Raw genomic sequence first — 14,690 nt, 5'->3', positions numbered from 1 at the left:
TTTTGTCACCCTTTGCTGTTCTTTCTATCTTGCCCATTCACCAGATTCTGCGCTACTTTTTGCATTTCTATATGCTCTTTCTTTTAGTTTCAGATTGTCTTTTACCTCTTCAGTTGTCCATTGCTCTCTTTTTAACCAAAGAGCTCTTGCCCCTTAGGGGTATACACTGGTTCTGCATCACATTAAATTTTTGAACAAGCCCCATTGATCTTCTTTATTTTATCCATTAACGGACTTGCCCTGTTTACTTTGGAGGGTCTTTGTCTCATCCCACTGAAGACAGCCTTACCAAAATCTAGAATATTAGTAACTGTTTTGCATTTCTTCCTTTCAAACACGACACTGAACTCAATCATATTATGTCATTAATAGAAAAGCATTCACGCACCATTAGGCTGTGAACAAAATCTGACTCATTGCTCATTACTAAATCTAATTTACATGCCCCCTTGTTGAGCAATTTGGCTGCAGTTCCATGGCCTGTTAGGAAATGCAAAGAGGGGACCATTAGGTTCTGGAGATTTGTCTATCTTTAGTCTCATTATTTTCTCTGTTACCATCTTTCTACTTATATTAAATCCACTAAAGATGCTCTTTTTAACTTATTTTTAGATTTGCTTGTATCATTGATATTTTTTGTTCCCTACCCCCACTGTGAAAAATGGTGAATAATTACAGATCCACTGTGAATACAGATCCTCTGTGAAATACAGACTCCACTGTGAATAATTACAGATTTAGCAGTAACAAGTCTGCAATTTCATATTATCCATTATAGTCTTCCCTGCAACTGCCTTTCCTACTCTCTTCCTCATATTTATAAAGACTTATGCTCTGAGCTTATCCTTTGCAAGTTTCTTCATATTCCCTTTCTTTCATTCTGTTATAGTTGCAGCTCTTCCAATTCACTAGATTTTTATTTTACCCTGCAACAGCATCAACCAGTTCAGCCTACATTCTTAGTTAATTACATAGATCTTTAAAGGATTGAAAATGCAGGCTTGAAAACCTTAACTATAGCATAAGCATCTACTTGCAAGTGCAAATCTCCATTTCCACGTTCTCACAAACCATGCAATAGCAGGAAAGTTTGACGTACCTCTATATGTCCATTGAGTGCAGCATGATGTAAGGCTGTCCTGCCTCCTCTATCAGAAACATTGACGCTGCTAAGCAATGGAATGATTGCTTCTGCACACCTCATTGCCTTGTTTGCAGCAGCTACATGCAATGGTGTCTGCCAATTTTTGTCACGGGCATTAACATCTGCAGAGTGCTTGATCAAAACGTGGACTGCTTCCTGAAAGAATCAGCATTTCTTAAGACACAAGGGTAGTTAAAACAAAAGACATTGTATTACCTAAACCAACCCAACTTTACATCTATTGCAAGAGCAAAGTACTGATGCTGGAAATCTGAAATGAAAACAGAAAATACAGGAAAAATTCATCAGATCTGGTAGTATCTGTGGAGCGAGAAACAGGATTCATGTTTCGGTGATGTCAGTGACCCTTCGACAGAACTGGGTGTGTTTAGAGATGTAACAGTCTTTTGATTCAACAACAGTTTATATTTTCATACAGCGCCTTTAATAGAAAACATCTCGAGGCACTTCACAGGAGTATTGTAAAACATAATGTGACACCGAGCCGCAAAGAGATATTAGGGCAGATGACAAAAGCTTGGTCTGAGAGGTAGGTTTTAAGGAGTATTTTAAAAGGAGGAAAAAGTGTGGAAGAGGTGCAGAGAGATGTAGGGTATTCCAGAGCTTAGGGCCTAGGCAACTGAAGGTTGCCAATCAATGGTGGAGCCATTAAAATCGGGGTGCTCAAGCGGTCAGAATTAGAGGAGCGGAGATACCTGCGAGGATTGTGAGACTGAAGGTGATTACAGAGATAGGGAGAAGCGGGGCCATGGGGGGATTTAAATAAAGAATGATAATTTTAAATCAAGATGGCACTCTACAGCCTTTCGGACTCAACATTGAGTACAACAATTTCATAACCTTCACCCTTTTTTTTGGTTACAGTTTTTGGTGCTAATTCTGCTTTTCCCCCTCCGCTAGACACAACTTTTGTTTCTTTACTTGTCCTATTACCATCACTTTTTGCCTTGCACTATCATCTCTTTTGTCATTTAATCTTTCCTGCCTTCCACCTTATCAGACCTTCCTATTTGTTCTTCCTCCCTCTCCTCCTCCACTTTCCCTGCCTTACTTTAAAACTCAAAGACTGATCCATTGATGCTAAGCACTCCCAGTTCCGACGAAGGATCACTGACCTGAAGAATTAGTTGTTTCTCTCTCCACAGATGCTGCCAGACCTGTGAGTATTTCTAGAATTTTATCTTTTTATTTCACATCTGTTTTTATTTCACAGTTGTAAGAAATCAGTAGCACTGCTCATTTACTTCCCTCTTTTTTTTATCTATCACAGCGGCTTATCTCTATGCCACATATTTAAAACAAAAAAAGCAAGGAATTGTTTGCTATCCAGTTTACAATACATATGCTGGCTCTATGAGCATGACATAAACCATGCATCTACAAGAGTGTTTCACTACTTCCAGAATAATGATGTCAACTGAAGGCCTAACTGCAACCAAAAATTAAATATAAATACTGGTAACTGATTAAGGGCTAGCCTTTGCAACGTATCTCCACAATAAAAAAACAAGTATGCTGAACAGAAGCTGTATTTTACCATTCCAAAACCTGTCGCAGTTCTATGTAATAATTCCAAAATGTTTTACTTCAAAGTTGAATATATCCTATTGCTATAGAGGTCAGTGTTTTCAAACCCTTGTGTGGCTGGAACAGTGGTGCCTCAATCAAATTATCAGATTCATCTAAGGTAATGATATTGTTCAGAGAGTACAAGGAACTAAGAACTAAATTAAAGAACAGCACCTCGCGGGTTACTCTAGATTATAACACTACCCACATGCAAATTAATGTAGAGGTAAGTAGATTAACGAGGTGAGCACATGGTTGAAGGAGTGGTGTGAGAGAGAGAGGTTTCTATTTCATGGGGCACTGACACCAGTATTGGGAAAGGAAGGGGAACAACCATTGGGGTACATCTATACAAAGCACTAATTAGGGCACATCTGGAGTACTGTAATCAGTTCTGGGCATCACCCCTTAGGAAGAATATAGTGGGCTTGGAGGGGGTGCAGTGTAGATTTGCCAGAATGATAATTGAACTCCAAGGGTTAAATTACAAGGAGAGATTACACAAACCAGGGTTGTATTTTCTGTAATTTAGAAGGTTAAAGGATGGTTTGATAGAAGTTTAAGGGAACAGTAAGGGTAGAGAGAAAGAAATCCCTCTGTTTGGGGTGCCTAAGACTAGAGGGTAGAGTGTTAAAGTTAGAGCCAAATCTTTCAGGAATGAAATTAGAAAATGCTTCCACACACAAAAGGTGGTAAAAGTTTGGAACTGTCTTCCACAAACTGCAATTGATGGAGGGTCAATTGTTCATTTTAAATCGAAGATTGATAGGCTTTTGTTAACCAAAGGTATTAAGGAATATGGGGCAAAAATAGATGTTTGGAATTAGGTCCCTAATATCTTTGTATGGCAGAACAGGTATAAGGGGCTAATTTGCCTACTTCTGTTCCTATGTTAATCTGAAATTCACGGTACAGATTCTCTCTTATCAGATGCTAACCATAGACTGCTTCCTGACTGTTAACCACTGTGTTGCCAACTTTGGTCGGTCTGTCCTACTGGTGGGAAAGGGCATACCCAGGGATGGTGATGGAGGAGCCTGGAACATTGGCTGAAAGAAATGATTGGTGACTACGTGGGACAGCTCTCCCAATTTTGGCACAAGTCCCCAGGTGTCAGTCTATAGCATAGAATGTGAATAAAAACTAATTTAGGAACAACTAGTTTTAAAAAGTCAATTCAAATCAGTTCCAAAAGTTGCCATTAGTGATGCACATACAAGTCACAAAACGATTCAAGTAAAATTTATATTCAAAAGCCACCATCAATTTCAAATAATTTCAGCAGTTCTCAATGCTTATACCAAGGATATTTGATAAATCTGCTGCTGTGTTGAGAGAATTGCACTCAAATGAAAACCCAAGGTAAGCAAAAAGGCATTTAGGCTGTTTTTTTCTTTTTGCTTCTATCACACTTAAGTCATGTTTGCTTTGAAGAATAAAATCTATGAGGGATGGCAAGTACAACTATAGCTCACTATTTTATTTTCAGAAACATACACAGTAGTAGAATACAAGTCTTGCCACCATACTGAACCAATCTGCACTCTTGAAAATGGTACTCACTGCAGCCAGAGTGTGCCAGTGGTGAAAGGAGTGAATGTTTGAAGTGGTAAATGAGGCTCCAATCAAGTGGGTTGCTTTATTCTGATAGTTTCATGCTTCTGGAGTGTTGATGGGGCTACGCTCATCCAAGCAAATGATGAATATTCCCATCACACTCCTGATGGGCCTTGTAATTGGGGGAAAGGCTTTGGGGAGTCAGGTGGTGAGTTTCTCACCACAGTATTAATGTGGCTTATCCTGTTAAGGCTCTGGTCAATGATGACCCTCAAGATATTGATGATGAGGGATTTAACAATGGTAATACCATTGAAAATCAAGATTCTCTCTTGTTGGAAATGTTTATTGTCTGGCACTTGCATGGTCTGAATGTTACTTGTCACTTACCAGCCCAAGCCTGAATATTGTCCCAGTCTTGCTAAATGTGGTCACAGAGTGCTTCATTATCTGAGAAGTAGCAAATGGAACTGAACATTGCCCTGGGGAACTCTAGCAGCAATTTCCAGGGCTGACATGGTTGGATTCCTACAACCACAACCAACTTTATTTTTACTAGGTATGTTTCCAGCCAGTGGAGAGTTTTCCACCAATTCCCATTTTCTTCAATTTTAATAGGTCTCCTTGATGCCACACTCCATCAAATGCTGCTATGATATCAAAGGTAGTCACTATCACTTCACCTCTTGAATTCAGCTCTTTGGTCCATGGTTGGACCAAGGCTGTAATGAGGACAGGAGCTGAACGTTGATGAGCAGGTTATTGGTGAGTAGGTGCTGCTTGACAGCACAGTTGACAACACCTGCCATCTCTTTGCTAATGCTTGGTAGAAGATTGATGGGTCAGTTACATTCTGTGCCCTTGCTACCCTCAGCGTTTCTTCCAAATGGTGCTCAACATGGAACAGTACAGCTTCATTAGCTTAGTAGTGGGTAATCAGCAAGAGGTTCCCTTGCCCATTCTTGATCTGATGCAATAAGACTTCATGGGGTCCAGAGTCAATGTTGAGAACTTCCAGGGTCACTCCTTCCTGACTGTTAACCACTGTGTTGCCCACTTTGGTGGGTCTGTCCTACTGGTGGGAAAGGGCATACCCAGGGATGGTGATGGAGGAGCCTGGAACATTGGCTGAAAGGAATGATCGGTGACTACGTGGGACAGTTCCCCCAATTTTGGTACAAGTCCCCAGGTGTCAGTCAGGATGACTTTGCAGGGTCACCTTGGCTGGGTATGCCTTTGTAATTTCTGGTGCCTGAGTTGATGCTAGGTGATACATCTGGTTTTGTTCTCAGTACACTTTTTTGTTGCAGTTTAATACAACCCAGTGGTTTGCTAGATCATTTCAGAGGGAAGGTAAGAGCCACCACATAGTTGTGGGTCAGCCAGGTAAGGACAGCAAAGTTCCTTCCCTAAAGGACATTAGTGGACTAGGTGGATCTTTACAACAATTTGGTCGTTACGTGGTCACCATTCCTGATACCAGATTTTTATTCCAGATTTATTTAATTACGGACATACGAATTAGCAGGAGTAGGCCACTCGGCCATTCAAGCCTGCTTTGCCATTCAATAAGATCAAGGCTGATCTGAATGTAGCCTCAACCTCACACTCCTGACTACTCCCTATAACCTTTCACTCCCTTGTTAATTAAGAATCTATCTAGCTGTGCCTTAAAAATATTCAAAGGCTCTGCTTCCACTGCCTTTTGAGGAAGACAGTTCCAAAGACTCTCAACCTGCAGAAAAAATTCTCCTCATCTCTGTCTTAAATGACTGACCCCTTATTTTTAAACAGGGACCCCTAGTTCTAGATTCTCCCACAAGAGGAAAAATCTTCTCCACATCCAACCTGTCAAGAAAAGTTTCAATTAAGTCGCCTCTAACTCTTCTAAATTTCAGTGGATACAAGCCTAACCTGTCCAGCCTTTCCTCATAAGACACCTCTCCCATTCCTGATATTAGTCGAGTAAACCTTGTCTGAATTGCTTCCAACACATTTACATCTTTCTTTAAATAAGGAGGCCAGTACTGTACACAATACTCCAGATGTGGTCTCATCATTGCCCTGTACAACTGAAGCCTAACTCCCTACTTTTGTAATCAATTCCCCTCACAATAAGTGATAACATTCTATTAGCTTTCCTAATTACCTGCTGTACCAGCATACTAACCTTCTGGGATTCATGCACTAGGACACCCAGGTCCCTCTGAATCTCAGAGCTCTGCAATTTCTCACCATTTAGATAATAAGTTTCTTTTTTTATTCTTCCTGCCAAAATGAACGATTTCACATTTGCCCACATTGTACTCCATTTGCCAGATCTTTGCTCACTCACTTAACCTATCCAGGTCACTTTGAGGCCTTCTCATGTCCTCTTCACAATTTACTTTCCTACCTATCTTTGTGTCATCGGCAAATTTAGCAACCATTCTTTCGGTCCCTTCATCCAAGCCATTTATATAAACTGTAAAAAGTTAAGACCCCAGTGGTGATCCATATGGCATACCATTCATCACATTCTGCCAACCAGAAAAATACCCATTTATGCCTACCCTCTGCTTCCTGTAAGCTAACCAATCTTCTACCCATGCCAATATATTACCCCCCTACACCGTGAGCTTTTATTTTCTGTAATAATCTTTGATGTGGCACTTTATCAAATGTCTTCTGGAAATCTAAGTACGGTACATCCACCAGTTCCCCTTTATCCACAGCACATGTGACTTCTTCAAAGAACTCCAATGAATTGGCTAAACATGATTTCCCTTTTACAAGACCATGTTGACTCTGCCTGATTGCCTTGAATTTTTCTAAGTGCCCTGCTAGAACATCTTTAATAATAGCTTCTAACATTTCCCCTATGACAGATGTTAGGCTAGCTGACCTGTAGTTTCCTGCTTTCTGTCTCCCTCCCTTTTTGAATAAAGGAGTTACAAATGCTATTTTCCAATCTAATGGGACCTTCCCCGAACCTAGGGAATTTTGGAAAATTAAAATCAATGCATCAACGATCTCACTAGCCACTTTTTTCAAGACCTTAGGGTGAAGTCGATCCAGACTTGGGAATTTGTCAACCTGCAGCCCCAACAATTTGCTTAATACCATTTCCCCGCTGATTGTAATTTTCCCAAGTTCCTCCTTCCCTTCCATTTCCTGATTTACAGCTATTTCCAGGATGTTACTTGTGTCTTCTATGGTGAAGACCGAAGCAAAATACCGGTTTAATTCATCCGCTATCTCCCTACTTTCCGTTATCAATTCCCAGACGCACTTTCTATAGGACCAATGCACACTTTTTTTTTAACTCTTTCCTTATTTAAATACCTATAGAAACTCTTACTATCCATCTTTACATTACTAACTAGCTTTCTCTCATACTCTAATTTTTCCCTCCATTAATCTTTCAGTCACTCTTTGCTGTTTTTTATATTCTTTCCAACCTTCTGATCTGCTACCCGTCTTTGCATAATTATATGCTTAATGGAATTTAAATTCCCCACTTGCCATGGTGGGATTTGGACTCATGTTTGCTGATCCATCATCCAGTCTTCTGGATTACTAGTCCAATAACATAGGGTGTGGTAGCATCGTGGTTAAGGTACTTTGAGTCAGTCAGGTGGGGGCAATTGTAAGTTTAAATGGACAGATAAACATGTTCAATTAAGGGCCTCCCTCATCACTACTTATATTTGTATGGAATTTAATAAAATTCAGCTATCATTCCTGACTGTGTTGTGGTTGCCGATCTCAGCCAGGATAGCAGTAGGTGCACATTTAACTTGATACCCAGGGCTAAGAACAGGATTAAAATGCTAGTCAAGATTTCCACTCCTTACCCAGCAACTTTTCCAGAAAATGCACGTGATCAGATAAATGAAGAATTATGCTCAATTTTCACATTTGCAGCAATTCAACTGCCTTGCAGCACTCACTATTAAGGAACAAGTATTTGGGTGAAGTACCAGATGGTACCTTGTGACTATATAACAATATCCCAAGAGGAATGGGCGTCGTTAGGAAACAGGGGGAATTAAAATGCACACCAGTCCTCTCAAAGATGGTACATGTCACATAAATTACATTTTAGGAGTACAGGAATTTTAAGATGGCTGAGTGTTAAATATATCATATATTGTAGTACGGAGACACACAAATCAAAAAGGTTCTAGATTCAGTATTCAAAAAGGCTAAAAAAAAAAGGAGCACCAAGATATAAGGCATTCGGGAAAGATAGGGAAGCAAAGAAGAGGAGGGGTGAGAGTATTTATTAAGGAGATTAAAAAATGATGTCCTAGAGGGATCAAAGACAGAATCTAAGCTGTTCCTGCTTGTAAAAGGATCAAGAACGAGGGGGCACAGATTTAAAGTGATTTGCAAAAGAAACAAATGTGACGTGAGAAAAAACTTTTCCGCATAACAAGTGGTTCGGGTTTGGATTGTACTGCCTGGAAGTGTGGTGGAAGCAGTTCAATCAAGGCATTCAAGAGGGCATTAAATGATTATTTGAATAGAAACAATGTGCAGGGGTACAGGGAAAAGGCAGGGCAATGGCACTAGGTCATCATGCTCCCTTGGAGAGCCAGTGCAGACACGATGGACCGAATGGCCTCCTTATGTACCATTAAAATTCTGTTATTCTATTTAGTTGGCATTAAGAAACAATAGATGTGATTACACTACTGAACATGCCTTAGAGGCCACCAACTGATGGCAAAGGTGTACAGGAACAAATTTGCAAAGAAATTACAGAGAGGTGCAAAAACTATTGAGTAGTTATAATGTGGAAACTTTAATTATCCTAACATAGTTTGGAATAATAGTAGTAACGGGCAAAGAGGGAGAAGAGTTTTTGAAGTGCATTCAGGAGAATTTTCTAGATCAGCATGTTTCCAGCCCAATGAGGAAGGAGACTTTGCTGCATCTGGTTCTGGGGAATGAGGCGAGTCAAGTGGATCAACTGTGAGTAGGGGAACATTTAGCAGACACTGATCACAGTATCATAAGGGTTAGGTTGGCTATAGAAAAGGATAGGGAGCAATCGAGTAAAAATAATTAGTAGGGTGAAGGTCAGAATAGATCTGACGCAGGTAAATTGGAATCATAGATTGGCAGGCACAACTGTAACAGAACAATGGCCTTTAAAGAGGAGATAGTTTGGATACAGTCAAGGTACATTTTCATGAGGACGGAAAGACAAAACCAGAGCTCCCTGGATGATGGAAGAGATAGAGAGTAAGATGAAGCTGAATAAGGCAGTGTATGACAGATGTCAAGTTGATAACAAGTGAGAACCGGATTGAATATAGAAAGTTCAGAGAAGAAGTGAGAAAAGAAATAAGAGAAGCAGAGAAAGACTATGAAACTAGCAGCTAACATAAAAGGGAATCTAAACACTTTCTACTGGCATATAAAACGTAAAGGGTCATGAAAAAGAGTGGGGCCAATTCAGGACCAAAAAAGGGGACTATGCATAAAGCAGAGGGCATGGCTGAGGCACTAAATAAGTATTTTGCATCTGAAAAATGAAGTAGTTAAGTCACCAGATGAGCCAAAATTTGTTATAAAGAGGTATCGGAAAGGTCAGCTCTACTTAAAATTGATAAGTCACCAGGACCAGATGAGATGCATCCAAGGATACTGAGGGAATTAAGGGTAGAAATTGTGGTGGCACTGGCCATAATCTTTCAATCCTCCTTAGATTAGGGGTGGTGCCAGTGGACTGAAGAATTGCAAATGTTACACTTATGTTCAAAAAGAGGTGCAAGAATAAGACCAGCAACCACAGGCCAGTCAGCTTAACCTCTGTGGTGGGAAAGTTTTTAGAAACAAGCCTTTTTAATGATGTAACAGAGAGGGTTGATGAGGGCGATGCAGTTGACATGGTGTACATAGACTTCTAAAAGGTTTTTGATAAAATGCCAGATACAAACTTGTCAGCAAAGTTAAAGCCCATGGAATAAAAGGGACAGTGGCAGCAACGAAGTTGGCTGAATGGCATGAAGCAGACAGTAGTCGTGGACGTTTGCTTTTTTTATTTGGAGTGGAGGAAGATACATTGTGAGGCTTTTTAAAAATTCATTCATGGGATGTGGGCATCGCTGGCTAGGCCAGCATTTATTTACCATACCTAATTGCCATTGGGAAGGTGGTGGTGAGCTGCCTTCTTGAACCACTGCAGTCCATTTGTGTAGGTACACCCACAGTGCTGTTAGGGAGGGAGTTCTAGGATTTTGACCCAGCGACAGTGAAGGAATGGCTATATATTTCCAGGTCAGGATGGTGTGTGGCTTGGAGAGGGACTTCCAGGTGGTGATGCTTCCCAGGAGTTGGTACTATGACCACTACGTTTTTTGGTCTATATTAGTAACTTAAACTTGGGAGTACAGGGCACAATTTCAAAATTTGCAAGACACAAAATTTGGAAATATTGTGAACTGTGAGGATAGTGATCGAGTTCAAGAGGACATGGACTGGCAGAATAGGAGGACACAAATTTCATGGAATTTAATGCAGTGAAGTTTGAAATTATGCATTTTGGTAGGAAGGACGAGAAGAGATATAATAAAGTGTACAATTCTAAAAGGAGTGCAGGAGTAGAGAGGCCTGGGCATATACGTGCACAAATCGGTGAAGGTGACAGGGCAGGCAGGTTGAGGAAGGCATGTGTGATCCTGGACTTTGTAAATAGAAGCAAAGAGTACAAAAGCAAGGCAGTTATGTTGAGCCTTCATAAAATTCTGGTTCAGCCTCAACTGGAGTACTGCGTCCAATTCTAGGCACTGCACTTTAGGAAGTGTGTAAAAGCATTGGAGAGTGTGCAGAAAAGATTTACAAGAATGATTCCAAGAATAAGGGATTTCAGTTTTGTGAATAGATTGGAAAAACTGGAAAAATCTCTTTAGGGAAGAGTACATTAAGACTAGCTCTGATAGGGATATTCAAAATCATGAAGTGTCTAGACAGAGTAGATAGTGAGAAACTGCTCCCATTGGAAGGGTTGAGAACCACAGGCCACAGAGCCTCTTTACACAGCATGTGCTTAGGATCTGGAATGCACCACCTTTGGAGAGTGGGGGAAACAGATACAGCCATGGCTTGCAAAAGGGAATTGGATAATCATTTGGAGAGAAAAAATTGAAGACATATTGGGAAAAGGGCAGGGGAATGGGAATAGTTGAGTTGCTCTTGCAGAGAACTGGCATGGACGTGAAGAGCCAAATGGCCTCCTACTGTTCTGTAACCATTTCATGATTCAAAGTTAGGAGGTGGAGCAGAAAGATTAATCCGATCATTAGTTGGTTCGTCTGTGTTGGCTTGGCTGTAATTCATTAAAACAACAATGGTATTGCAATAACTTCCCTCAGCATTACTGAACTATGAGGCTTTTTAAAAATAAAAAGAGCCACCATTCCTGCTCACGATTGCTATCCAATGACCCTTGCTGTTCACATGCACATCAAGCAAGGGTGGGAATGGGATTGGTTATAATGGTCACTTTAAATCAAAACCTTGCCAATGCTCATTGCCTTGGCTCAGGCATCAAGGATGGATGAGGTATAAGAGAATCTCAAGTGCTCAATAAACTGTGCACTATAATGAGTCTCCACCTTCCAGAAGGGAGGCAAGATGGAGAGGAAAAAATGGGAAGGATGATTTTTTTTTTGCTTCAAGAGTTGTATCACTCAAATGCAAGCTCCATGCCAAATAGCATTTGATCATAAGCCAATAAACTTCACAGACAAAAATGTTCTTTGGGCACCTGCTCTTTTACTACATCACTCGTAGTGAACACTGAATGTATCATGCCTTCAACGCTGGAATAAAATCCTCCAGTTTTAAATACACCCTGTTTATTGTATTATAGGGAAGGCCCAAGAAAGAGGAGGCACCAAACATAAGGAGACCTTAATGGTCCTTCACAAAGTTGATTTTTTTTTAATGGATCCATACTTTACAAATGATATCATGCCATTATGAACCAAATGATTTAGCTGGCATGAGGGGGGAAATTATACTTGGAATATTTCCTACACTACTGGAGTACATTGCCTCATGATTCTCCTGAGCCTGTGCTTGAAATGCATGCAAGGTAAATCACATAATTTATTCAGATGCATTGATCTGTACTATGTATCAAAATTAGAAGTTTCTTCTGGTTTGCCACTCAGAAGTATGAAATAGAGCCCAAAGTAACTAACCTGTAGTTACCACAAATTACTTTATTCAGAAATATTTAACCTACCAAAAGTAGAACAAAAACATAGTGACATAAAAATAAGAATATAAGAATAATATTAAGTGGTAAGGTCAATTTATATGTGCACCAATCATAGCAACCAAAGTTCTGCAATTCAAAAATATTTAATTTGATAATTAAGAAGTCCCTCAAATTTCCTTCCAAAATGTTCTCCAAAGAACATTCCCAAAATGTCAGGTTGGAAAACTTACATCACTCCGTGAAGCAATGGCACGATGAAGTGGAGTTAACCACATGTTATCTTTAGCATTAACACGGGCTCCTGTAAAATAAAAATGGCAAATACAATAATTTTATTTTGTGTATTGAAAATAAACACACATACTGCTAAGGGTCGTCCACAGTACCTTAGATTAAGGATACCACCATTTATTCCTCTTTAAAACTACAATGTTACAAATCTTTTAAAGTTACTGAATTAGAGCAAGTGGCATCAACAAAAAGGTTCATGAATATATAATTCAAATTGGCACAGACATGAATTATAAACTGCTGTCTCTATACTAGTTCATCAGCATTGAGGGTCATGTTGAACCTGTAGTGATCACACTAGCTCTTCGAAGTTTTCCAATGTGTTCCTGGTCAGGCTCCTACTAATCTTGAGCTCATCCGAAATGCTGCTGCCCATATCCTATCTTGCAACAAAGTGCCACCCAATGATCACACCAATGCTTGCTGACCTACATTACTCTAGCAGCACCTTGATTTTAACATTCTCTTATTTTCAAATCTCCCTGCTTTCTTCCAATTCTGGTCTCTTGCTCATCCAGATTTCCTTTGTTCCATTATTGCCTGGTGTACCTTCAGCAGACTAAGCCTCAAGCTCTGGAATTCTCTCCCTGAACCACTCAGTCTCATCACCTTCTTCTCCTCCTTTAAGTCACATCTTAAAACTTGCAGCTTTGGCAAAGCTGTTATCACCCAGCCTAACATCGCATCGGTTTTTGTGGGACCTGACTTTGTAGAAATTCACTGCTGTATTTTCTGACATTTCTAAAAATGCCTACATTTCAAAAGTGTTTAAATGACTGAAAAACACTTTAGGACATCCTAAGGATATGAAAGGTGTCAAATTATGGCTGATAATATTCCTGTGAAGCGCCCTGGGGCATTTTACTATATTAACGGCACTATGTAATTGCAAGTTACTGTTGGGAGTTCAGAAAGCTTTGTTTGAATGGACGTGGAAATTTCCAATTCAATACCTGTATTCTCAAACTGCCAAGATGATGCATCAAGCTTCTGTACCGTAACAAAGGGATACGTAGACTCCCTGACTCAGCTGCAAATAGTCTTTTATAAAGAACTTACATTTGTAAAGCTCATTCATCTCTTTAGGTGTTGAACTAAAAGAATGTCACAAACTTTGCTCCCTCACCATCCCTCTCCTTGACAACTGAACCTGAACCAGACTGCAGCCTGTCATTTTTGGTCTCAAGACAAGCTTTTAACCACATATCCACACCATCATGAAGACTATCTATTTCCACCTTTGTAACATTGCCTGACTCAAACCCTGCCTCAGCTCTTCTGCTGCTCAAACTCTCATTCATACCTTTGTTACGTCCAGACTTTACTATTCTTACATAATCCTGGCCAGTCTCCCATATTCTACCACAAAAACAAAAAATGCTGTAAAAACTCAGCAGGTCTGACAGCATCTGTGGAGAGAGAGAGACAGAGGTAACGTTTTGAGCCCCTATGACTCTTCTTCAGATCTAAAGGGAGGTAGAGATGTGGTGAAATATATACTGATTAGGGGGGGTGGAACCAGTGAAGCTGGATTGAAAGCCAGCGATAGGTGGAGGCAAAGGAGAGATGGCAAAAGATGTCATAAACAGAAGGTCAAAGAGTTGTTAATGGTGGTGGTACTGGCTAAATGAGGTGCTAATGGTGACATTAAGAAAGCAAAATGTGATAATGGCTCGACCAGGGTAAACACTCCGGAAAGTGACAGATGGCTCTAGTGGGGGTCGGGTGGGGGGAGGGGACGGTGGTAGGAAGAAAGATTGAAAATAGGCTAAAAGCTGGGGATAAAACAACGAATGAAAATGGAAATTAATTTTAAAAATAATAATAATGAAAATAAGTGGGGGAAAAAAGTAATTAAAATTCCTCCTCCCCAAAATCCACAAACAGGAC

General features: G+C 40.1%; 1 protein-coding gene across 7 annotated transcripts in view; it reads right to left on the bottom strand.

Moving 5' to 3' along the window:
• The window catches only part of LOC144686521 (serine/threonine-protein phosphatase 6 regulatory ankyrin repeat subunit C-like), a 188,289-nt gene that overhangs the window by 90,764 nt on the left and 82,835 nt on the right, over window positions 1–14,690 (bottom strand). For all 7 annotated transcript variants that reach the window (XM_078551828.1, XM_078551835.1, XM_078551829.1 and 4 more), the window contains exons 4-5: window positions 12,740–12,810; window positions 1,100–1,300 (exon numbers count right to left, since the gene is read on the bottom strand). In XM_078551828.1, coding sequence (XP_078407954.1) covers window positions 1,100–1,300; window positions 12,740–12,810 — 272 coding nt within the window. The remainder of the gene's footprint in view (window positions 1–1,099; window positions 1,301–12,739; window positions 12,811–14,690) is intronic.

This window comes from Cetorhinus maximus, chromosome 11, assembly GCF_964194155.1.
Source record: "Cetorhinus maximus chromosome 11, sCetMax3.hap1.1, whole genome shotgun sequence".
Classification (NCBI taxonomy): domain Eukaryota; kingdom Metazoa; phylum Chordata; class Chondrichthyes; order Lamniformes; family Cetorhinidae; genus Cetorhinus; species Cetorhinus maximus.
Note: the sequence above shows the minus strand (reverse complement) of the source record. Positions and strands in the feature narration are given on the sequence as shown.